This window comes from Ostrinia nubilalis, chromosome 20 (assembly GCF_963855985.1).
Source record: "Ostrinia nubilalis chromosome 20, ilOstNubi1.1, whole genome shotgun sequence".
In the NCBI taxonomy this organism is placed as follows: domain Eukaryota; kingdom Metazoa; phylum Arthropoda; class Insecta; order Lepidoptera; family Crambidae; genus Ostrinia; species Ostrinia nubilalis.
Window position 1 is genome coordinate 3913259 of NC_087107.1, and position 27295 is coordinate 3940553.

At 35.7% G+C, this 27295-nt stretch overlaps 2 protein-coding genes across 2 annotated transcripts in view; both read right to left on the minus strand.

Moving 5' to 3' along the window:
* Window positions 1-27047, minus strand: part of LOC135081483 (intracellular coagulation inhibitor 3) — a 36276-nt gene extending 9229 nt beyond the window's left edge. Inside the window, exons 1-2 of the mRNA XM_063976195.1 lie at window positions 26894-27047; window positions 23800-23841 (exon numbers count right to left, since the gene is read on the minus strand). Coding sequence (XP_063832265.1) covers window positions 23800-23818 — 19 coding nt within the window. The 5' untranslated portion in view covers window positions 23819-23841; window positions 26894-27047. The remainder of the gene's footprint in view (window positions 1-23799; window positions 23842-26893) is intronic.
* On the minus strand, window positions 7953-11217 carry LOC135081488 (uncharacterized). The gene is made up of 2 exons (XM_063976202.1): window positions 10348-11217; window positions 7953-9374 (listed from the first exon to the last, which is right to left on the minus strand). Exons 1-2 carry the CDS (start codon window positions 10684-10686, stop codon window positions 9360-9362), a joined length of 354 nt encoding a protein of 117 aa, XP_063832272.1. The 5' UTR covers window positions 10687-11217; the 3' UTR covers window positions 7953-9359.
* Window positions 27048-27295: the final 248 nt, after the last annotated feature.

Here is a 27295-nt window from a genome sequence, read left to right on the forward strand (position 1 = left end):
GTGTAGTCCCTAAGTCGCCTCTTACGACACCCGCGGGAAGAGTAGGGGTTGGTGACAAATGTATTCTACTCTGCCGTCACCACACGGCTTTAACATTATGTAATTACGTGTAAAAAGACATTTCTTTCATTAAAACAACATTTCACGAAGAAAAAATTAAATTTAGTAAAGGTGTAGTTATATTGAGAATATTACCGTGAACCACTTATATGTCGACTTAATTTGATACTATTTTACTTAAGAATTGTAGTTTATTTCCATTTGATAAACATGATTCTCACCATTCTCACTAACTAGGTGATTATTATAAGCAGCGTGAAGTTAATTTATTAGGTAAGGCTTGCCGCGTTGTACATTATTATTGAATTAAATAAATAGATCTCAATTTTTATTAACTACAAAATATTGTAGTTGTAACCTGTTTCAGTAAACAGGCAAAATAATATAAATAAAGTGTCGTCACTTATTATTTTTATTATTGTGAAACTGCTTAGTTTGAGAACTTTCAATAGTTGGTTTTAATTGATCTCAAATAATGAAAATGTAAAGATTTTATTTTGTGTTGCCTTTTATGAGTATCTACTTTTTTAACGTGGTAAATTAAAAAAATATCATAATAAAACGTATGATTGATATCAACGAATGCTAAAAATAGTAAAGACTTGATTTTTTTAAAATCAATATAAATTTTCAACACTAAAACAGGTTTTGTTATTTTTGACATAAATGCAATTTTCTTTATTTCCTGAACTATTAAGTAGCTAGTACTTAGCTTAAATGCCGTTATGGTGAAAAGTTTTGTATTTAACTGCATTTTAGTCTTGTAATCAAAACGAATCAAACAGGCATACCAATAGTTTCGTAATTTAGGTGTTAATACTAGACTTAAATGACGTTAGCTAACATTAGCTGCATTTAAGGCAAGTATTTTCACGTTAAAAAATAATAGTTTTACCGAGCTAAAACGTCGTTAAACTATTTAACGGCATTAAAGTTTAGTAGAATTATTAGTTAGAAACTCATTTTACAAATGTATCAAAGTTATTCAAGATCCAAAACTTAAACGCCGTTAAGGTAGCCATACCGGCGTTTTAGTTGTGTATATTTTGAGATATTATTTCAATAATACTGAGTTAAAATGTATAAATCAAATTATTTCAAAATCTATAATATGTAGCGTCGTGAGAGTTTGTGTCAATTGTAGCTCTTAAAAATACCTTTAAAATGATATATTTAAATTACAAATTACTCTTTTACTTTTGAAACAGCGATTTTTTTTTAATTCGTGATCTTTAAACTCGTTTTTCTCCGAAAGTGGTTTTTGCACTTAACGGCGTTATAGTGATCGGACGGCAGACCTCCGAGCTTAATATTACGCACGGGGACAAACGGCGGCGATTGAAGGATGGAGATTATGATGAATTAACAGCTTTTAAAATGGAGATACGCAGTCTACTAGAAATATTTCAAGAAGCACAAACTAAACAACTTGACAAATTGAGCAACAGTATACAAGAAATAAGGCTTCAGACTTCAAATATTAACAGTACTAACCAGGATATTGAGAAGTCTCTCGACTTTATGTCATCCCAACTAGACCATCTTCAGACAAAAATAGACGGACTAGAGGGGCAAAGGAAAGAAGTGCTGTCTGAAATCACAAGATTGGATGACAAATGTGACCTGCTAGAAAAATCGTTAAAAAAGACATGCATTGAAATAAAATTTGTACCCAAAGCCGATAATGAAAATAAAGAGAATCTTTTTGGCTATGTCCATTGTCTTGCGAAAAATCTGGAAATCGATATGCAGCCATCTGATCTGCGCGATGTGTATCGTATACCAAATAGGAAAGATCCCTCCAAGTCGACTGTCATCGTGGAACTGGCAAGTACACTAATGAAGCACAGGTTTTTGGGCTCAGCAAGAAAGTTTAACAAAACCAGAAAACTGAATGTAAGTCATTTGGGCATAAAAACAAACACCTCGCCATTATTTCTCTCGGAGACACTTACGGCCAAGTCAAGGAGACTACACTTCCTCGCTCGAGAATTTGCCAGACAAGAAAAATACCAATACTGCTGGACTTCCAACGGCAATATTTATCTCAAGAAGCAAGAAGGATCACCTTATATCTTGGTTAAAGACGAATCTCAGCTTTGCACTCTTAAATCCTAATTATAAGTTTTCTTTAGATTTGTTAAAAAATACTTACTATAAAACACATAATAATATCATTAACTACTCACTCTTTACACAAACATACTCATTAATGCAAAGAACTCTTATTTACACAATTACATATTTACACAAAGCACTAAACATGACTTTTCTACATAATTATATACATACTTCCCTATTTTGTCAATACTTGGAATCAACATTGTCTAAGCCAAAATGCTTAACTACTTACTTATATTACCGTCGAGTAATTATATTGGCCAAAAAAAATGCATTTTCCAATTACTTTTGTAGAAAAATACCATAACGCAACAACACTAAGTAGGTTCAACCCGGCATTTACATATACTTTTAATTTTAAGATGTTTAAAATGCAACCTGAACTAAATACTTTTACTCGTTCCACAGCGTATTTAATCATAATTTCAAAACTAACATACTATCAAAATATTTATCTTTATACAAAAATAATACACTTTCACCAAATGTTTAATGTTGTTATTTTTGTTTTGTTTACGCAATTTATGTTTCCGGGAAAAGTACTTGCATATCACTACCAAACAAAATGAATAGTAGATTAAATGTAATAAACGATATTGACAAGACTAGCCTATCGACTAGTGTTGAGCTTTATGATCCCGAACTATGCAAATTGCATTTATTGGGAACAAATAAAAACAGACTTACAATACTAACACAAAATATACGTAGCATAAATAAAAACTTTGACAGCCTAGTGTTGTTCTTGAATCGCCTACAATTTAACCCAGACATTATCGTACTTACTGAATGCTGGATTAATGAATCTTCGAATGAAATACCTTTAGATGGCTACAAATGCTACCACTCAAAGTCATATTTAAATCAAAATGATGGAATAGTAATCTATTCACGGCTAAATCTAAATATCTATATAGTGGAACCAGAGTTTCGAGAGGCCAATTGTCTGGTAATACAAATAGAGCAGACATTTTCTGTAATAGCAATCTATCGCCCCCCTTCATTTTCAAATATAGGTCACTTTTTGGGGTCACTTGAATCTGTCCTATCTTCCTTCACTAAGCCTCACTCGATACTTCTGGGTGACATTAACATTAATATTAATAAAGATACATCAGATGACGCTACAGATGAATATTTGAGCATCTTAGCACATTACGGATATATACCTAGTCATAATCTTCCAACGAGAGGACCAAATAATCTTGATCATTGCATGATAAAATCATCTCTCTCCTCTACTACAGTTGTATGTCACTCGGATATAACTGACCATAGCTCAGTGCTATGTAGCCTAGGAACACATATACAAAAAGAAAACTTAAAAGCTAAATGCACAAAGATCGATTATGATGCACTCGATAAGACCTTAAAACAAATTGACTGGACTCAACTATATCAGATTAATGAAACAAAAGAAGCAATAAATTACTTCCTACAAGTTTTTAACACTGCTATCAATAAACACAAAACTGAGCGTAAGACACGAAGTCGGGATGTTATTTGCAAAAAATGGATAACACCTGGACTACTGAAGTGTATAAGACGTCGTGATGCTCTTCATGCTAAAGCCAAAAAGTTTCCTCATGATACCAATGTTACTAAGGAATATAAACTGTATAGGAATTACTGTGGAAATATATTGCAAAAAGTAAAAAATGAATACGAAAAGAGGACTTTAGTTGAAAACAAAAATGATATTAAAAAAACTTGGACAACCGTCAAAAAAATATGCAATATTAATTGTTCTAAAACCTCTAACGAGGAACTATTAAAAGTAAAATCACATCCTAAGGAATCTCTAAATGCAGTAAATGACTACTTTAGTTCTGTAGGTGAAAAACTTGCTAATGCTATGTTAAAGGAATCTAACCAAACAGAAGCAGCGCTAGCAGATAAATTTCATTCTCAAAGTTCAATGACACCATGCTCTTCTCTCTTTCTTAGTCCAACAGATAGTATAGAAATAGTCAAGTTAATTAGCTCCCTTAAATCCAGTAACGCCTTGGGTCACGACTTCCTTAGCAACAATATTCTGAAAAATACCAAATTTGCCATAGCTGAACCAATCGCTCATATTTGCAATTTAAGCATGTCCTCTGGTACAGTTCCTCTCGAGCTAAAGGTGGCAAATGTAGTTCCGATTTTCAAAGCGGGCCAGGTGCATGAACCAGCCAATTACAGACCAATCTCACTACTGAGCACCCTCTCAAAAATAATTGAGAAAGTGGTTAACATCAGGCTATTAAAGTACCTTGAGCGGAGGGGACTCCTGGCAGAAAATCAATACGGGTTTCGTTCGGGTAAATCCACTGAGGACGCCGTTAATGATCTCGTCAACTTTATCATTGGTAAAATCGGAGAAAAGCAGAAATGTATCGGTGTTTTCTTGGATTTTGCCAAAGCTTTTGATACGGTGTCCCGGCCGATACTCCTAAAAAAGCTTGAGGTCCTTGGAGTTAGAGGTATTGCTCTGGACTGGTTTCGATCCTACCTCTCTGATCGTAAACAAAGAGTATCGGTCGGGGACCATCATAGTGATTACACAGATATTAGGTTTGGTGTGCCCCAGGGAAGTGTGCTGGGTCCATCGTTATTTTTAATATACATAAATGACCTGTGCTCTATGAAAATACCGAACGCCAGAATATTTACTTTTGCTGATGACACAGCTATCATCTTCCATGCAAACTCTTGGAGTCAAGTCGGTCATGTGGCTCAAACAGGAATAAACACTGTTAGCTTGTGGCTTAAAAATAATCTACTTACTGCCAATGCTAGTAAGACTAAGTATGTTTCTTTCAGGATAACCAATAAAACTGCCCCTATAGAGTCTCTAGCACTCAAACTCCACTCTTGCCAAAATATAGACCACTCTGGGTGCAACTGTGAAAATCTTGAACAAGTAGAAGCAATAAAATACTTAGGTATATTAATTGACCATAAATTCACCTGGCTAGCACAGGTAGAAGCAGTTTCAAAGAGACTAAAGAAACTTATGCATATTTTTAAAAAACTTAGTTCTGTCGCGGACTTGGACTTGATAAGGATGATTTATCTCAGTTTGTGCCAGTCGACGATAAACTACTGTATAATAGTATGGGGCGTAGTGTTCCCCGTAGGTCTAAGTTGAGCCTAACTTCGAACCCTACAGGAGATTTATAATGAAAAACTGTATTTTTGAACTGGTTATAATTATTACAAGATTAAATTAAGATGCGCGCGCGATGGTCGTACGGAATGAGTGAGCGGCGGCCGCGGTTGCGGCAGCGTATTTATGTGTAGGCGCGGGGACCCCGCGCTCCCCCGCCGATGCGCCCTCTGTTGTCATCACTATACTGCCCGCCTTGAAGTCTCGTCTTCAATTAATGTTGTTGGCAGCGGACAGATGGTGTTGTAGGCGCGACGAAGAACGCCCTTCTTTGTCTTGATGTCGGCGACCCTGGCTATGCCGTCTCTGCCAGGCAACGTTCGGAGGATGCGGCCAAGCGACCACATCAATGGAGGTGCAGACTTGTCCTTGATAAGGACAAGTGACCCCTCTCGCAGCTTCCCGTGTGACGTGTGCCACCGTGTCTTCCTCTGCAGCCAGAAAACATATTCATTATGGAATCGTGCCCAGAAATGTTGTTTTAGCGCTTCAATGCGTTGGAATCGTTGAAGTGATGTGATGCGCTTTTCAATAAGTTGCGGGCAAGGCAAAGAAACGATTGATCGTCCAATTAGAAAGTGGGCAGGAGTGAGGCAAGTAAGATCTGAGGGATCGTTAGATATAGGAGTGATGGGACGAGAATTTAGAATAGCTTCTACCTGTATCAGCAGAGTCGCCATTTCCTCAAATGTCAGGTGCGTCAGTTCTAGAATGCGACGTAGGTGGTGCTTAATTGATTTGACTGCCGACTCCCACAATCCGCCAAAGTGAGGAGTGTAAGCAGGAATAAAGGAAAAATCGATACCTTTGTCGGTTAGATGTGCTGACAGCGACGGGTCTCTGAGTAGGCTAGATAATTCATTAAAGGTCCCTACAAAGGTGGTTCCGTTGTCCGAAAATATCCTCTGCGGCCTGCCCCGTCGCGCTATAAATCTGTTAAGAGCCGCAATAAAAGCTTCCTTTGTTAGGTCTGAGACAAGCTCCAGATGCAGCGCCTTGGTGGCTAAACAAACAAAGACACAAATGTAGCATTTTACCAATTTACAGCCTCTCCCCTTACGGTCTGCTATCAGCACTGGCCCGGCGTAGTCTACACCTGTTTCTAGAAAAGGATATTCTAAATGTAGTCGGCTGTTAGGTAAGTTGCCCATGATAGGCTGAATGGTTTTTCCTTCAAAACGACAACATTTAACACATGCTCGTACAATGCGCTTTGCGAGCCTGGTGCCTCCTAAGATCCAATAATTATGACGTGCTGTGGCTAATAACAATTGAGGCCCTGAATGTAAATAGGTTTTATGCAATGATTCGAATATAAGTTGGGATAGACGATGTTTACTGCACAAGAGAATGGGGTGCTTAACGTTGTAATCGTAGTGAGAATCACTAAGCCTGCCGCCCACTCTTATGAGATTATTGGGATCCACAAATGGAGTCAATGATAACAATCGGTTTTTGTGTGGTAATTTACCGGTGTTAATGAGTGACTGATATTCATCAGGAAAGGACTCCTGCTGAGAAATGAATAGTAATTGAGTTGTTGCGGCATTGAGTTCCGAGATAGTCAGGTGTCCTGTAAGTTTTGGGTTATTCTTGTGGCAGTTATTAATAAATCTCAATACAAATGCTAATGTGCGTTTCAATTTGGTAAAGCTTGATAGTTTAAGTATTAGTTTAGATATTAAGTTACATTGATTGTCAGAATTGTTGTTTAATTTATTATTATTTTGTGTATGAAAATTTGTTATTATTGTTTCTGGTAGGTTTTTTATATTATTATTATTTTGTACAGGTTTGTCAGGCCACTGTTGAGAATCTAGTTTCAAAAATGAAGGGCCAGACCACCATAGCGGGCAGTGTTTTATTAAGTCTGCTCGCACTCCACGCGAAACCAAATCTGCTGGGTTTTGCTTGGATGGTACATATCGCCAATCAAAAGAACTATCCTGTATCTCAATAACTCTATGCCGGACAAATGATTTCAGTTGATTTGGTTGGGAAGAAAGCCAACCCAATACAATCATGGAGTCGGTCCAACATGTACAGGACACATATTGAAAGGTAATTGACGAAACAACCTTTGCACATAGTCTTGCTCCCATGAGTGCGCCACAAAGTTCTAGCCGCGGCATAGTGGCGGTTTTAATTGGTGCTACCTTGCTTTTTGATGTTAATAATTGAACATTAACACAATTGTTTTCATCCACACTTCGTATATAAACACAGGCACCGTACGCCTTTTCAGACGCATCTGTAAATACGTGTATTTGTGTATTAATGGATGGGTGAATTTTTATGCATCTAGGTATCTGTAAATATTTTAAATTAATTAATGAACTTGCAAATTCTATGTATGATTTTTTAATATCTAAAGGTACTTCTTCGTCCCATGAGCATTTTTGTAACCACAAATTTTGTATAAGTACCTTTGCTTCGACGATGCAAGGTGACACGAGTCCCAGTGGGTCGAACACCTGAGAGATTGTGGACAAAATGAGACGTTTTGTAATTATTGTTTGTGTGGAATCTAAATTAATTGAAAATGAGAGAGTATCAGCCGAACAGTTCCAATAGAGACCCAGTGTTTTGGCTGCCTCTTTGTAGCTAAGATTTAGGTGGTCTGAACTGGCGTCTCGACCACACACTGCATTTAAAATTTCAACATTATTAGAATGCCACTTTCTTAAGTAAAATTTAGCTGAATTTAATGAATTAGTGACATTTTTGCATAAATTTATTGTGTCTTGAATAGAGTCAGCCCCTGATAGAAAATCATCTACATAGAAATCTTGACAAATAGCTCGTTTAACGTAAGGGTCTGTCGTGTCATAGCCTAACTGTGACAAACATCTGGTGGCTAAAAATGGAGCTGAAGCTGTGCCATATGTTACAGTGTTCAGTGTATATGTTTTGAGAGGATGTGAAGGGTCGAATCTCCACAATATACATTGTAGTGGACGTTGATCTTGTGTAATGTTGATTTGTCGATACATTTTTTCGACGTCAGCTGACACGACAAACTGATGTTGACGGAAACGTAATAATATGGGAAATATTTCATCCTGAATGGTAGGCCCTACGCGTTGTATGTCGTTCAATGACTTACCGGACGACGTTTTGGCTGATGCGTCGAACACTACTCTTAATTTTGTAGTGGAGCTACTCTCCTTATAGACACCATGATGTGGTAAATAACAATACTTAGTGTTGGATTTAGGTATTATTTCGGTCATGTGACCTAGATCCAAGTATTCAGTCATAAATTGTAAATATAAGTGTTTCATACTAGGATCTCTTTCCAGACGAAGTTCAAGAGATAAGAATCTACGTTTTGCAATAAATAATGACTCCCCAAGTACGTCTGGTGAGTCATTGAGTGGCATTGAAACTATGAAGCGACCGTTACTATCTCGTCTGGTGGTTTCTAAAAAGTGTTTTTCACACTGAAGCTCTTCTAGTGTGTGTTTGTATTGGGGTGGAATTGTATCCAACTCCCAGAAGCGGGTCAGATCAGACTGGTCTTGATTACTATTGATGTGCATACACACATGATTACTAGGACCCGGTTGGCTTATGGCGCCTGAAACTAGCCATCCAAACTTAGTTTCGAATAGAACCGGCTTGTTTTTACCTAACTGGATGCGATTTGTGCCAATCACACTCCAAAAGACGTCCGCACCTACTAGTAAATTGATGGTTGACGGTACGTTGAAGTTTGGATCGGCTAGACAAACTCCAGATGGTATGTTTAGATCGTGTATGTCTATGTATGTGTTTGGTAATAACGAAGTTATTTGTGGAAGAACGAAGCAATCAATATTGGTTCTATAGTGACCATTGTAAGACTCTAATGTAAGAGAGCAAGACTGAGTGCTTTTGGACGTTTGGTTGTTTATGCCTGTTACCTTTGAACTAGCTAGGCGGGTAGGGAGGTTCAGTCTGCCACAGAGATCTTGTGTGACGAAGTTACCCGTACTGCCGTTGTCTAGCAGGATTCTGGCTGGATGCGATTTTCCACGCTTGTCGATCACGTTGACCAGAGCTGTGGAAAGCAATATATGACATGTGTTATTGACACAGTTTTTGTGTTGTGAAGAATTGGCAGAAAGTACGATGCTGTCATGGGAAACTGTCTCTTGGGGTGAACCTTTGTGCAAAAGAGTATTGTGTTTTATATTACAATACTTGCAATGTGACAGCTTGCAGCGTGACTCGTTGTGACCTGGTCGAAGGCAGTTTTGACAAACCTTGTATTCTTTTACCTTAAGTATGCGTGTCTCAACAGGTAACCTACGGAATGAGTCACAGGAAAACAGTTGATGTTCCTTTTGACATAGAGGACAGCAATGAGATTTGGGTTTGCTAGAAGATACAATGAAGCTTTTAGCCCTGGTTGTAGGTGCCTGATCAATTTTACCTTTATTTCTTGTCTCCTCTAATGTCTCCAAAAGGTCAGCCCTGTTTGACAAAAATGTTAAAAAAATATCTAGTGTGGGTGGGTCACTACGATTATTGCGAAATTCCTCCCATTCTCTGTTTGAAGTACTATCTAATTTGGTAGACATCATGTAAATGATCAAGGTATCCCAGTGTTCTGTAGGCTGGTCTAGGGTAGCCAAGGCACGTAGGTTTTTGTTTGTGATATCTACTATGTATCGCAAAGCCTTGCTCGATTCCTTTTGTATAGCATTTATGTTAAAGAGTGCTTGCACATGATTATTGACGAGCAGGCGTTTGTTGTCGTATCGTTTACACAACAATTCCCAAGCAGCCGTATAATTATTGGCCTTGAAATCCAGGCTTTTAATTACTAATGAAGCACTTTCTCTTAAACAAGCGCGAAGGTAATGAAATTTATTAATTTCGTCCATACTATCATTGGAATGAATAATAGAAACAAATGTATCGCGAAACTCGAGCCACTGCTGATAGTCCCCGTTGAAGGTAGGCAATTCAATTTTAGGCAATCTTACGAAATTGTTGTGTCTTTGTGTGCTTGCATCAAGAGAGCTTACCTCAGAACCGTTGAGCGCGAGCGCAGCGGCCGCAGGGGACGGCTCGAGCAGTGCCCTCGCCGTGCCGATCGCGACGTAGTACTGGTTCTCGATGGCCTCCCGCTCCTGATATCTCAGGTCGGGATCCTCCGTAAGCTCTTCAATCTCCGTCTGAAGAGTATCAAAGTCCTCATATAAGGCATCAATCTTTTCAAGACGTAATTTAATTTCGTTAAAAAGCGGGGAATTTGGCAACACTGAATCATCTTTTACTACATTTATGTAATTTGAAAAGCTAGTGATTTTACTTTTTATTGTTCCGCGCCTTTTAACTAATTGTGATATTTTTGCTTCAGACATTGTTATGATTGATTGATATAATTATTTACTTTAAGGACTTGAATTAATTATATGTTTAAGATTGTAATTTACTTTTTTTTTGTATTGTCAAATTAGAATATGTAAGTTTAAGGGTTTTGTATAAGTTAAGTAGAATAAGTATGATGTAAATATTAAAAAAATCGTTACGTAGTATCAAGTGTTTTGCAAAAAATGAAAAGAAATTAATAATAGGAACGGTACAACCGAGATACGACCGAGATGTTGACTTGTGAAGATAGCACACGACTCCCGAGTCGTGTCGGCGACTCGGTGTCTACCGACCTAGAAATAAAAAAATAAAAAAAAAAACAAATTAAAACAAGGAAAGACAATTTGTGTAGTATTAGTGGCTAACTACGTAGTGTTAATGCGAAGCAGAATACACAATATTGTTATTATTATGATGAATTGATGTTTGCTGATTTTATGATTTGAAATTATTTATGAATTTAATAAACTATATTTTACCAAATGTTTTATTGTTTGATTTTACTGCAAAGCTTGACAGACACCACAGTTGAGAAAATACGTTAACTACAAGTTATTCAATGTGAAGGTAGACTTAGTAAATGAGTTTTGAAAATGAGGATTTTGCTAACTACTGATAAGGAAGAGATGAAAAATGGGTGATGATTTTACGAAATGGATTATGAAAGAAGTGATTGCGAAGCTTGGATGTGGGTTCGCAAAGCGGATGATATGTGATGTGATGGGAAAAAAAGAAAGAAAATGGATCGATCTCACGGTTTCCTGCTATGGCGCAACTTATCCTTTCTTCTTTTCGCTGATGACTCCTCTTCACTGAACGCCGATGAGCGCTGACGCTGAAGGCTGACGTTTCCTGGACGCCGGATCTTCGATGCTGGCCCTGGGCTGCACGTAGACGATGATCTCGGCGTTGATACTGCTCTGCTGATGACCAGGAACCGTCGAGGGCTGCCGTTGTGCAAATATCTTGCACTTGTCGTATTGCTTGCGGAACCGGACGGACCGTTGACGTTTGCAGTATTCAAATTTGAAGACGTGTCGCACCGGAATTTCTCGCGTACTTTACGTTGAGGATCGAAGGACCATATGTTCCCCGTAGGTCTAAGTTGAGCCTAACTTCGAACCCTACAGGAGATTTATAATGAAAAACTGTATTTTTGAACTGGTTATAATTATTACAAGATTAAATTAAGATGCGCGCGCGATGGTCGTACGGAATGAGTGAGCGGCGGCCGCGGTTGCGGCAGCGTATTTATGTGTAGGCGCGGGGACCCCGCGCTCCCCCGCCGATGCGCCCTCTGTTGTCATCACTACGTAGCCTGTAAAACACATTTACTCAAACTCGAACGCATTCAACGGTCAATCTTGAAAATAGCCTACCGTCGACCTAGGCGCTACTCAACAATTAATCTCTATGCTGAATGCCAGCTTCTCAGCGTTCGTCAACTGTACATATCTGCTACGATTGTATTCTTTCACAGGCAAGCTGGCAATGCGGCACGCACCTCGTACAGATCACTTAAGTGGGAACTACCCAGTATAAAAACTGCTTTTGCTCGCAGATCTTTTAGCTTTATGGGTCCATATCTTTACACTCAGGTATACAAGATAGATAAAAGTATTATAAATATGACCAGAACAGGTTGCAAAACGATGGTATTTAAATGGCTACAATGCCAAAGTTATAATGATACGGAAACCTTACTCCAAAATCTCATCTAAATGCGGTAAATATGTATATATCCTGCCACTAGCGCTCACACACTCACACACACACACGCACTCACTCACTCACTCACTCACCCACACACCCACACACACACACACACACACACACACACACACACACACACACATCACACATACAAAGTTATTTAATTTCTAACGATAAGAGTCGCATCTCAAACTTATTTGAAAATTATAAATAATTATAAATATTCGTGGGTTCAATTCCTGCCTTAGGAAGTTCGATTTTTTTCAAGTTAGTTACAATTTTCAAAATATATACAAAGTCATGCACGCACTTTATCTCGAAACTTCAATGGGAAGACTGGTCTCCACGACACAGGGAATCCTAGTGTGGAGTCCAGTGATGCTGTTAGTACATACCTACTGTATAAATTGTAATCCGTTTTTATTCTGAATGTAACAGTAACCAGATCATGTACTGTAATATTTTTGGACTAAATAAATATCATTTTCATTTTCATTTTCATTTTCATTTTCATTTTCATTTTCATTTTCATTTTGCATAAAGATTCCTAATTACATAATAATGATATGTTTTTTAAACGAGGAGATAATTGGTGACGTTTATCCAAAACATTAACATCATTGCAATCCGAATAATTTTCCGTTCCAATTCTCGTCCAAAACACACTAAATGATTATGATTGCTCAAAACAGATATTTGTTCCGGTTGAAAAATACCGAGATTATAACGGAAAAAAAATATCTATCCAAAACTTTCTACCTAGAAAAAGATAAACAAAAGAGTGGAAGGAAAACCGGGCGTTTTCAAGGCGAGAATGAATAGGGACTGCATCTCACTTAACACCAAGTGCGATTGCGGTCAAATACCTGCCTTGTCTAGCATTAAAAAAAACCATTTCGCAAAATAAAAACCGGTTCAAGATAAGATCAACATTAGCAAAATTAACAATAATTTTTGTCAAAAGGTTAATCGATTAGACACATCTCGAGTCTGGCGAACAATTAATCGATATTTATCGGTATAACTGTCCAGCATCGATTACATCGGTGTCGATCTGGGTCCCGTAGCGGTATCAATGCATTCGTTTAACTGTACTGTACAGGATATTTGTTTCTCTACAGCTGTTTTACCTGTATAAATTTGCTGTTAACTGGACAGATGAATTAATTTTGTGGTGGTAAAACCTAATATCACTAATAATTTTTCAACTTGCTAATGGTCAAACATGTAGGGCAAAAAGATAGAGATATCTAAAAACCTGATGAAGTTCTAATGATGAGGCTTAGTTTTTTTATTAGTATTTCATTTAAGAATGGACATTCTTCAATTGTCATGCAACAAATTACACTTTTACATTCTTTTTAATTAACTTAATTTATCATAAATCATTGGATACCATTGGTTTCCCAATGTCAATATTTTCATTTTCGGTTTAATCCGTCCTTTTCTCTCACAGGTCTAAGCTGTTATTAATTACAGTGATAGATAGACCCGAGAAGCGGAAATACGGAAGCGACAATTTTTATAGCCCAGCCTCCTAGATCTCAAGTTATTTCAAGCCAACGCTATCTTCTCACGATTTAGTTTTTTATACTTAATTTGGACTCTCCATTGTAATATTTATTTTCATTATGTGATCAAAATGTCTTCCTCATTAATACCGGTGTTTGCGGAAGTAGTATACAAATACGGAAATCCAAAATTAAGCAAACAGATTTAATGTCGCTTATCTAATGTTTACTATGACTATCATGCAGCTATGGGCTGATCATGCCATACAATTCTGAACCTTATTGCAATGTGATAAAAGATTATGTAATATCTTGCAGCATCCTGTATAAGTCCAAAGATAATTAGGTTGCATACTGCAACGTATTGCAGCTTTGTGCGAAATAATTGCTATAATTATTCTAATAAGTACATTTATTGAGATGCCACAGTAATATGAATAACCGGTTTGTTACAATGCAAAATATGAATAACCAGTTTATTACATTGCAAAATAAAACATGCGCTGGATACAGGCCGCTAACAACCGGGCGATATGGAAATCATTAGGGGAAGCCTAAGGTCAGCCAGCAGTGGACGTCCAGTGGCTGAAATGATGATGATGATGATGACAATAAAACAGCGGTATGTGTGAGTGTCGGTAAATAGGCATATCGATAAAAGAGATATTTCTTAAGACGTCAATTCCTTTACTGTACCTATCTTCTCTTCTTTTGTAAACATTGGGTAACATGTAGGCTTATACAGGGTGTTAGGTAAATGGGTATATGACCCGACACTAGCCCATGTTAACATGGTCATATAAATGGTATGGTGAAGTCAGAAAATTTATATCTTCATTTTAATTATTTTATTTTTCATACAAATCGGATTTTATAAAATTAATTTTGTATGAAAATTAAAAAAATTTAAATGATGATATCAAATTTCTGACTTCACCATACCATTTATATGACCATGTTAACATGGGCTAGTGTCGGCTCATATACCCATTTTCCTAACACCCTGTATACCTTTAGTAAAACAAAAGACCCATTGTTGCTGGCACAGTATTCTGGTAGATACTAACTATACTTCCTAATACTACGTTTCCATACTGCAGAGCAGTGAGTCCCACAACTCCCGCGCATCTAGCGTGACTGCGCAATCAACCTTAATGCTGATGTTATTAACGGTAAAATTACGTTACAGTAAATTCTATTCAGTATACAGCAAGAGTATGACAAAATAATGCTTTAATTTTATTTAACAAAGCGCCTCCCTCTCTCCCTTTAGCCTTTAGTTTCAGTTTGCCCCCCGTTCCTACGTTTTACACCATGACTACTAAGCCCTAGCTTCAGGGGGGTACCAAGATCAAGAACCGATGATCCTACTAATATTATAAATGCGAAAGTTTGTGTGGATGTCTGGATGTTAACATGTTTGTTAATCTTTCACGCAAAAACTACTGAACAGATTATGATGAAACTTCACAGTATTGTTGTTTATAACGCAGTATAACACATAGGCTATAATTTATGACGATATGAGACAAACTAAATTTCACGAGAAACCGCGGGCAAAAGCTAGTTAATAATAAAATTTCAAACAATACACAACATAAGACCTAAGAAGAAACTTCGAACACATAATAGACTTTTGTAACCCTGTATATGGACAATCTAATTTATGATCTTTAGGAAAATCTCAGCCCAGAAATCGTTGGTATCTATGTTCCATATAACACCGTTGTATACCGCGGTGCAGTAAAGTAAGGCACGCGCTTGCGCTCGGTGAATGCACTGCGCTGACCCTAGCTATTGTGCTCGGGCGCACGTAGCGATAGCAAAACAAAACTGCATCCGAAATACGAAAATAGTTTAAGGCCGGGTAGCAGAGAAAATGGCGAAAATGAGGTTTTCATTTTTCATTTTTGAGGTACTAAACAGTAAAATTAAAGGCTAAGATATTTATTGGGCATAGTTGAGGATATTTTCTAGGGCTATTAACGGATGGAAACACGATTTGATGAAGTTGACTCGATAGAATAAATTCCCAAAGTTACCTCTATTCGTTTTCTATTTACGGTTTTATTTTTAAAATAAGCGATTTAAGATTCTAAATCTTTTACTAAACTAAAGTTCAGAAATAACTTGAGGGCTTTTAACGGATGAAATTTTTATATTGCGTCTTATTTAGTTACTATGTTAAAAAATGTGGAAAAAATCGTCCATGACGGCTTGGACAATCTCAATCAGTCGCGCGGTGGCGCTTACGGAGGACGGACGCGTGTCAGTTTTTTGGCCGTGACAGTTCGCGATTTGTCAATATTTTTGACAATGATGACTTTGATGAGTCACAGTATAATAATATCAGTGTTACTGGAGAAAGCTTAAATTTTTGATAATTAAGAATTATCAATTTTGTCTACCTATTGAAATTTAAATCGTTCGCATTCTTTTAAACGAAGACTCTACTCATGATACATAGTACATTCCTCAAATATGAGACAAAACCAATGAGTTAAAATTACATTTTAATAGTATCTACATACAATCGTCTTACACTCTTTAGAAGAGCACACTGACACAAATAAATAATAAAAAATACTGTCTAAGGTCTGTAGCTAAAGGTCTAAGCTGTAAGATAGAAGAATCTTCTAGCCAAAAAGATGGCAGATGCAGCAGATGTCAACGGATTTAAAACTGGAGTTCATATGACTCCTTGTAGACTTGAGTCTCTAGAGCGTCCATTCCTCCACCATGCGTAAGAATGTTTCAAAAATACTGTCTAAGGTCTGTAGCTAAAGGTCTACGCTGCAAGATGGAAGAATCTTCTAACCAAAAAGATGGCAGATGCAGCAGATGTCAACGGATTTAAAACTGGAGTTGATGTATGGAACTGTCGCTTTTTTGTAACCTTTATAATTTGGTCGGCTTATAGAAGAATTCCTGATATTTTTTGCAGTTCGATAACTTATAAGTCGTAATGTAAAGCTGAAATTAACAGGATAGCTTATTCAAGGAACATTTTAATTTGTCCATTGTATGCCATGTTCCCTTGTTATAACGGGATCGCGTATTCGGCCACGAAAGTAAGACTGTTAAAATAAATTAGATTTCTTGAAATCTCTCTTTTGCGCAAAGCCACATCATTTATATTATTTACTGTGGTTATGAAGGTGTACCAAGGGTACATGCTACACCTTTTTATTCGATTGTAAGAGTACTGGTTTACTCACAAATCCGTTTTATCTGATTTTCGAAATCTTTTAATTACACTGGTGTTTATCATTCAAATCAATGACTAATGTTTGAACTAATTTGGACATAATATCAAGGTCTATCATTGGTATTTTTTTCAAACTTCTGCGTTGAGCCATTTACGAGATCTGGGACATCACAAAACATTACCCCAGCAAAATTCTAAATAACTTGAGAACCGGAACACGAACAAATTTTGCATGTATTTGGTTCCGGGATAGAACGACTTTAAAAAAAAAATTGCCAGGGTAATGTTTGAAACGTTACCCCAGCAAAATCTGTTTTTTCCTAATAACTTTAAAACTATAATTTGAACGAATTTTGCTATTAGTGGACAAATTTCTGCTCACGATGGACTAATTATCTGTTATACTCTCGACTCTCTAAAGCACAACATTTATAAAAGTTTTGCTGCAGTAATGCACTCCAGGTAACCGTGTGTGATGCTCATTGCTCATAGTGATTTTCGATACAGAGCCCCGTACATACGTTATACATAAATTATGGAAAGAAAACACCCAGACCAATACAAACAAATATGTATGCAATTTTAGTATGATATTTTTATTTATTAATAAACAAAAAGACTGAACAAAATTGATGCGTGTACTGATTAATGTAATTAACCTCATGCAAAGTTTCGTGAATTGAAAGAACTATATTAATCTATAATTTATTATCCAAGCTCTAAATAATCGCTACTATGAGTAACTGATCATAAAATGTTTTTCCAATCGCTCAAGCTCCCGAGGATCTACCGATAGGTCAGGTGACGTAATCTTGAAATTCTTTTAGCCGGCGCGGAACTTCCGGAAGGTCGGGTGACGCCACGCCTCTTTGAACCGTGTTTACTTTGGCAGTTATATTCTAAATTTATTCGATTCTAAAATATATTCCCAAAAATTTTGAAAGTTGTTTTAATTTGTATCACTTGGATATGATTTGTATTAGAAAGTGCTGTGAGTGTGACGCTTGAACGGAAGGAAGTCAACCTAACCTAACCAACTGCGTATTTCTAAACTGCGTATTTCTATACTGTGTAGCCGCGAGAGCTCTTTGGCGCGCTGTCTTCGGCGAAGTATTGCGCGCGCAGATTTTGACAGCGCGAAATACCTACTTTAGCAGAAATACCAAGCCTTAATGAATTAAAAAATTGTTAAGAGATTGTGTTCATTCAGTTCCAATTATTGCAGTTGGTACGGTTTGCAAAAATTTTGAAAATAAAATATCGTGGTGGTGTTATCGTGAGATCAAAATAATGTAATAATTATCATACCAAATTTCAAGAAATGCTGGCCAGAACTATAAGGCCTTAAGCTTTTATTCTAATATCTTAATCGCATCTGAGAGAACTTTCTATCCAAACATTCCTAATATTGATTAACTAATGAGAGTGTAGGCCAATTCCTCCATTTTCCTCTGATAAATTAGAGAGGGTCGTGAATGTCGTGATCCTGCAGTGGAAACTAAACGATCAGATGCTGATGATGAATGGGAATAATGAGGAGTGGTATTATAAATAAATTATAAATAAATAAATATCCTTGGACATTTTACACTGCGCTTCTAGTCCCAAACTAAGCAAAGCTTGTGTACTATGGGTACTAGACAACGGATATAAACATACTTAAATACTTTTTTTTGTAAATACTTACTTATTATACATAGAAAACACCCAGTCCAATTCAAACAAATATGTTCATGCACACAAATGTTTGTACTGTGCGGGAATCGAACCCGCTACCTCCGGAATAGTAGTCCGTTTCGAACCACTACACCAAACGGCCGACTAAGCACCGACTAAGCGACCGGCTATTGCAGCTGAATATCTCTTCAGCATTTTTTGAAGGCTTTTTACTTAAAATATTATTTAGGCATTATCTGCTGACCGTACTCCAGTCTAAGCAATCTAGCGCATTCCGCCTGGGAAAGTATTATTGCTAGTACTCGTTCAAGTAAATAATCGCTACTTGCAGTTATTGTCTAAGAACTAGCTTGCCAATCTCATATTACCCGCTCGTTTTAAATTGTTTTATTAATTGCTTGCGATGTTCGTACGGTTTTACTCGTAGTATTTATTTATTTACATTTTCAAGTCTCAGGTAGTTAAATTGCCATAAAGCTATGTAGAACTGATAATTAGGTACCTACTTTTGTTTAAAAATGATATTAGAGAAATAATTAATCTTTGACCTTTTCGTGCAAACCTCACACACGCCACTGAACACCATTAAAACAGTTTTTAGCCAAAATATTCATATTCATGAAAGTATGATTCAACCAAAACTCATAAAACCTGATTTTTTTAAAGAGCTTTTGCGATGACTCATACATACTTAGATATCATTTACATACAAGATATTATATAACAAATACGCTACCAGTAAATAGCGTATTAATTTTATTAATACCATATTAAATATCACATGGTTATATCACTACGTATTTACTTGCATATGAATACAGACAGACAAGCAAATATTTGAATTTTAAATTCAAATTCAAGGAATCCAGTGTACGTGTTTCCTTCGAAATAAAATCGTGAGTTAAACATGAGAATATTATTGAACGGATGTCATATTTATATTAAACATCTTAGGTTATTATCTTAACAGTTCTGTAAAGCTAAATGCTAGCGGTTCTTTCCAAATAAACAGTCATATTTACTTATATTGGATTGGAAAGCATAAAAATCTGGCATTTTTGTGAGATACATTTTACATTTGATTAACCAAAAAAGGACGAAACGTTTAGATGACCACTTTACTGTTTCTTTCTGGTTCAATGAACAATTTATGCTTCAGTATAATATTTTAATAAGTCAAGACTTCAAGAGGATTAAAGAACTGGTTTTTAATGTCAAGTCGAAAAAATAACTACGCGAAGTCTTTGTTACCACAACTGTTACTGCGTGCCTCATCTATCCTTGATAAAATTCATACCTAATAATATGACGTTATTTTATAAAAGTGCCCCTATAATATTAATTTAAATTTTTTCAAGAAGCACACGAACAGATAAGAAAAAAATTGATCCACGAACGCTTTTTATTTAAAAGCTTATAATTAAAATCCCTTTGTGATTGTTATCAATTACCTACCACAGTTTATTATAAAACTAGCTGACCCGGCGAACTTTGTTCCGCCTTAATGGCAATAAATAAGCAGAATTTTTTTTTAATTTCGAACGGGATAAAAAGTATCCTATGTCCTTCTCCTGGCTCTAAACTACCTCCCTGACAATTTTCAGCTAAATCGGTTCAGCCGTTCTTGAGTTATAAGTGGAGTAACTAACACGACTTTCTTTTATATATATAGATAGTTATGCTCTTGTAAAATAATAAAATTGTGCACCACAAACCAGTTTTGCTGTAAAACAGATGGAATTCTAATAATATTAGTGCCTTTACTTGCGTGAGCATTATGTTTACTTTATTGGACTTAAGGTCAGCAAGCTCACAAGTGCCTATTAAATACACCTTGTGAACATCAAATCATAATATTTTTCTTAGATTGCCATCCTTTTAAAGTAGTTTTTGTCTGAAAATATACTCGTAACTCAGCGAAGAGCTGTTTTTGTTTTCCTTCGTGACGAAAAGAAAACGCAAAAAGAAATTTTTTACAGAATCCAACTTTTAACTTAATTCTAAGATGTTCACACCAAATGTCGTTACAAAATTATATTTTTCATCAATAATTAGGTAGGTTAATGTATGTCATTTTCAACAACTTTTTCGTTAAACGTTCAACTTTCGTTAAATTGCTTTTTGTTATATTGTTTAGCGAATAATATGCTTAAAAATGTATTTTTTTCTATTGGGCAATGGATATTCTAATGGAATGGAAGTAACAAAAGTAATACGGCGTCACCTGTCCTATTATGCTAATTTATAAGAAAAGTAGTACATAAAGTGCAATGTTAACTTTGTGTACTACCTTTATAAATTAGCATAATTCAAAAGTACAATGTTAACTTTGTGTACTACCTTTCTTATTTAGCATAATTCGTCGCCAACGCCGCAAAGGGGCGTTACCTCATTTTATAAAATTATTCAGGAGAGCTTTGCCCGTTTTCACCATCATTCCCTAATTTTTAAGTGACCCCTTTGCAAACAAATTTCCTGTTATGTGTTACCATAGGGGTCACTTCAAAATTAGGGATTGATGGTGAAAACTGGCACTAGTATATTAAACAAGAATACAGGATTCCTTATCATTATTTTAAAGTAGAGAGCCAGTGGAATTGCAGTGTTAACTGTTATGATGTATCGTAAGGTTGGCGATGGGTTTTACAGTCAGACATAATTCTAGACGAAACAAAGTATAATTATTTTATGTTTTGCTAAACATAATTATTACTTGTCACTTGACCTCAAAAAACTAAGATAATATTTGAATTGATTTGTGCTATTTGCGTCCGTTATCTAATACTTACCTTCATGAGCTCATCTCTTTAAATGTCATCGGTGATCGTACGTGTTGCCTCGTAGAATATGACGTCTCATAAAATTATATGCATAATAATTTTATGGACTTATTTTACTATACTTATGTGTTTAAATCACACCAGATTGTTTTGTGCCTTAAGGAGAGTCGAGAGTCTATAGAGTCGATTAGGTATTATAATTATTTAATTAACTAAGAAAAAATTCTTTATTGTTCCTATGGAACCTCAATATTTCAAGTTATTTCTAGGATAGTACTTATTAAAAGTTTTGAAAGTCTTATATCTAGATTTAACATGAAATCCAAGAAAAAAGATAATGATTTTGATTCTCAGAGAATGTTGTTCAAAAACCTAAAACTCGTATTTTACTTTGACTTGATTAGAGGTCAGCCAAACCTGATCAGTGATCACTATTTACAATAAGAAAAAGTTCGCGGATTCCACATTAGAGGACAAGGTATAGGTTATAAACAATATTATTTAGTGTATAATAGTGGTGGCAATTTTAGGTACAAAATCGAGCTTTGTAAATAAGCTTTTTAAATATTTTATATATTTGAGACCTTAAATCCTTGGATATGTCGTTGCACTCGTTGCCAGGTTGTGCCTTAGGCCTAGGATGCGCACCGCTATAGGCGGTTATCACTCCATTATTATATCGATTTTGCCCATACATTTTGACGTCGATAAAGTATATCACGGCGCGCATCCTAGGCCCACAGTAGCCGGGCTGATTTATTTTTATCGATTTTACGCGATAAGCCCATACATTTGTCATAAAATCGCCGATAAGATTTTATCACGGCGCACATCGTACTTAGCCCGACCGCGGCATAATGTGGACGGCGGGTTTATCCGTTTCTTGATATGATTATAATAATTTATCATGGAATGTTAAGTTACATCATGAAATGATCAATTCTAGACCTGATTATGACAGACCATAAATGAATAGGTAATGTCAAGCACCCATTCATCATCACCATCATCATTTCAGCCATAGGAAGTCTACTGCTGAACATAGGACTCCCCCAATGATTTCCACAATGGCCGGTTGCGTGTGGCGGCCTGCATCCAGCGCCTTCCTAATTATATTCATAACATGATATAAATGGTTCTGCAAATTAATAGGCTCGAATAGGAAATAATCGTAATAGCAAGTGTGTGATATAACTACTCGTACGTTAGATAATTCTGAACCAATTTTCAGCTTTATCGATCTCACATATTATATTATTGATTGGTATAGTCAATTGATTATTAGCTAGATTAATTAATTGATCGTTTCTCGAAATCCAGTTTACTAGCACGAACGAAAAAAGTTTTTACTAGAAAACATTAAATATATTTGCTCTTGTTGTTTAGATATTTTATGAAAACCTCAACTATTTTGCGTAGGTAACCTATTTTAATAATAAAGAGTAAAACATTTTTTTAGTGTCGCTGCTTAGAATTAAAAAATATATTCATGAATTTTAGTTAATAAGTGACAATAAACTTTGTTACTATGACAACTGTTTATGTATTCATCAATGACGTCATTCGTGTGATATGTAGCTGTGATTTCTTTAAACAAAGTAATGTAAATATTAAATACATTTTTTACAACTGGTAACGACTGTCCAATTCTAAATCTCACTTCTGTACTATATGAAAATTAAAATGAAGATTAACTAGGACGTAAACATGATGCTATTCGAACATGCAACTTATCAATACATGCAACTTATCATGAACATGCAAACTTATCATGTACATGCAAACTTATCATGTACATGCAACTTAATTATCATGTAGTTAATGAGTTAATTGATTTTCGCAGACATCGATTTGTGACATGATCAACAATGCTAATATTTATAGGCAATTACGTAATAATAGACTTAAAATTATTATAAATGCATCATAAAATATTACATTATTTGCTTTCTCTTGTTAGATGATTCGCAAAAATTAATTATTTTTCCTAACTCTACCAAACCAAACAAAATCACTAAGGCTGGGTTGCACCGACTTACTTTATCTTTGACAAACGTCCAAAATCTGTCTAACTCCATACAAAAAAACACCAGTTATCGTTATAGTTACGATCTAAGTTAGGTGGTGCTAGTGCTACTCAGCCTTACAGTAAGTATTTTTTCTTATTTCAAACTTTAAATTATAAAATGCTAAAGTATTTGTTGTTCTACTCACCCAATATAAAATGGCGCATCTTGCAAGTGCGCTGCTCTCAATCTGAAATTAAAATTGCATACTTTAAATTTCAAACTGCATACAAATATGCGACGCTCTTTTTATAGCTTGTAATACTCGAAAATTTTATGCGTTTACTGCCTTCCACGTTCTATTATAAAATTCAGTTCAGTTAGGCTGGGTTCTCACGGATTACAATGCTTTGTTATTTTAAATTGTAATTTTAAGTATTTTTACTATAGGAACTGTACTATGTTATGAATGTAAATTATGCGTAGCTGCGGCTTAGTAATAAAGGGTGATTTTCATTAAAGTTACTAACATAAGAAACATTATGAACATTTAAGTGGTTATTTTTAGTATATTCGTAACTATTATAAGAATGGTTTTCGAAAACGACAGTCTATTATGAGCGTTTTGCTCGAGTGTTTTCAAGAAAATATTCATTGCCTGTGGTTGGTTTAGAATATTATATTTAGTTTAGCCAATCACAATCCTAAATTATTTACTCTTAATCCTGAACCTGAATCTTCTAAATATATTCATACTTGTGGATTAACTCATAAAGGGCCTGGGCCTTTTCATACTTAAAACTATCGTTTTGACATTTCAAATTGTACATTATTCTTCGCATTTAGCCTTAAGCGATATTTTAACATGATGCTCAAATATGTATCTCATACTCAATAGGTATATTCAAGCCTGTGATTGGTCTTAATGATGTAGCTACGTCAATAACATTTTATCACCGATGATCAGCGTAAGTCAACTCGAGAAAGCTAAAACTGTCACTCCATTAAATTGGCGAATAGCCATTGTGTTAATTCCTGTGTGTCGCCAATTCTAGAACGGTCTCTGTGGCATAGTTTGATTCATAAAGGGTCGCAAAGCAATATCTGAGTCCAATAAGACATATTTTAAAAGATGTCAGTACATAGATCATAATACATTTTACACAGACACAGATAAAACACAGATTTTTTAATGATAGATCGCCCGGAGTTAGGGTTTCTGATTTCTCGACTTATTTTTTTTCTCGAGTTTCGAGAATTCTCGAGGCCAAAGTCTCGAGTTTTCTCGGGTCTCGAGTCTTTTAATGAAAACTGCTGAAATCGGTTGAAATTTAATAAAAACACAGGTTTTTTTTAATCTAATATACCTACTTTTATGCACAACAATCAATATTAGAATTTAGTACCAGTTATTTTGGTAAGGAAAGTAACAAAAAATAAAATCTTCTTTCATAATTAATATTTACTAATAATCATAACAAAAGTCATAAAGTCTCGTGTACTTTAAGGATAATCACTTGTTTTCTAAAGAACACAAGTCCAAATAGCAAAATAACGATAAATAGTTTTTTTATGAACAAAAATAACTTTTTAATAAATTTTTAAATTTCTTACAGATAACGACTTGAATAAACTTTACGAGGAGGCACGAGTACCTAACCTAACGTCTGTTAGGTAAGGTAACTGTCTAGTTAACATGTTTTTCAGTCTTTAAATCAGTCAGAGTTAAACAAACATAATAAATATAGCATACTCGTTGGTGAACATTATTATTACTTAGTTTCGATTGAGATCATTACTTGCAAATCAAATCAGTTAAAAAAGGAAAGACTAGGCCAGTCTTAAAGCAACGTTGACCTATTAAATAATTAAAAACTTACTTTTGTCTAAGAAAATAGGCTTTCAAGAATATTAAAGCTTCAAAATCGAAACTCGAGAATTCTCGAGCTCTGGTAATTTTTTTCTCGTCTCGAATGAAGCCAAATTTCTCGAGTTTTCTCGAGTTCGAGAAAGCTCGAGCAGAAACCCTACCCGGAGTCCTGCCAGCAGGACTTAAAGTACTTCCGGTAGGACGCAAAATTAAAAGATCACAGTTTCGTAAGTATACATTGTACAAATTTCAAATTTACACGAAAAAATAGAGTGTTTCTCTCTCTTTCACCCAATAGTGCCCAAGATCGAAAAACGCGACTAACCGTTAGTCGGAGCCCGATGGCGCACGAGTATACACGGGGGCAGCGCGTTCGCGCTCGCGCGACACATTTTGACGCGCCGGGCGTGGAGTCGGCAACATTTTGGCGATAATATTATAATTAATGTGAAGTATTCCAGCCTAATCAAACATTTATAATTTATTTCTTGTTTTTGTTTTTAATTTGTACTGTATTTGTAAGTGATAGGTGTAATTTCTAATACAAAGTGACGTACCAAAGTAATTAATTTAAAGTTCCTTATTATAGTTCCTATTAGTTAAGTTGAAAGAAGATAAACAAGTTTATAATATATTAAGAAAAGTAAAATACTGGTTAAACAAAATGATTCTACGACATGACTTTTTATTTAATAAACACTAACCAAGTGTTTACTACTTCTGGTGAGGATGAGTTCAAATTTGAAGGTCACCGTACTGCTGGAAGGACCAGCAAGCAAACACGTACAAATTGCGTACTGCGGGCAGGACTTGCGATAATCTTCTGGCAGGACGTTTAGAACAAAAGACCAGTCCTTCCAGAAGAGCTTCCAGCAGGACAAAGCAGCGGGCGATCTATCATTAAATGTGTAACTAAAGTAATGTTAATGTTGTTTATTTTTATAAATAGCTGTAAGTCCTTGTAAAAATAAATTAAAGTTTTAACGAAATATTTTATGATTCCTACATTTTTTTTAAATTGCAATATTATGTCCTAAGCTTAACAAAATTGACGGTCAAACAAGGAGCGGACACCTCATTATCGAATTTTATTTCGTAAAACCGGCTCGAAGGACAAATATTATTTACATTACTAAAATATGCGGATCGGTTTTGTTTTAAAAAACATTAATTGATGATAATCTCAAATGGCTATTGAAACGGGTTTCTAGCGAAGTATTTAATGCGGATTTTTAAATTAAATAAGTCGGCAATAAGAACTTAAATTTTTTAATATAAAACAAAACACTGTCACTTGATAATCGACAGTTCTTTTTAAATAAAATATAAATTAAGCACCATAATGCTCAGCTATAAAGGAAAGGTCCGTTAATGTCAACAACAAAGCAAGCATGACCTACTTTTTAATGTGAACGACCGGCTCAATACTTACGTTATACTGGCTACTTGCAACACAGATGCACAATAATTAAAAACTCAAACACTCGCAAACTTTTTGTTGAAAAAAAGTAAAACGTCAAAAAAGCGCGGGAACGCGGCCGCGCGTGCGCCGATCTCGGTCGAGAGTGACGTCGCGGAAGCGGGCTCAATGTTTATATGTAGACATTTAACAGTTATATCTGAAGGAACCGTAGTAGAAATAGAAGTGACTCCGTAAAACAATTATTTAAAATTGTTTTTTTACAATTATCTGTTTAGAAACCGTGTGGTAGAGGTCCTGACTCTACAGACACTGAATCCATTAATATTCAGACACTGTAGAGTCGCATAGTTTCCGGCGTAAGCGTCAAAGTACCACTATGTAGGTACTAAGATGTACCGCATATTAACTACT

Excerpts from the sequence above, each read along its gene's own strand:
- LOC135081488 (XM_063976202.1), bottom strand. The coding sequence starts at position 10,686 with ATGTCTGAAGCAAAAATATCACAATTAGTTAAAAGGCGCGGAACAATA.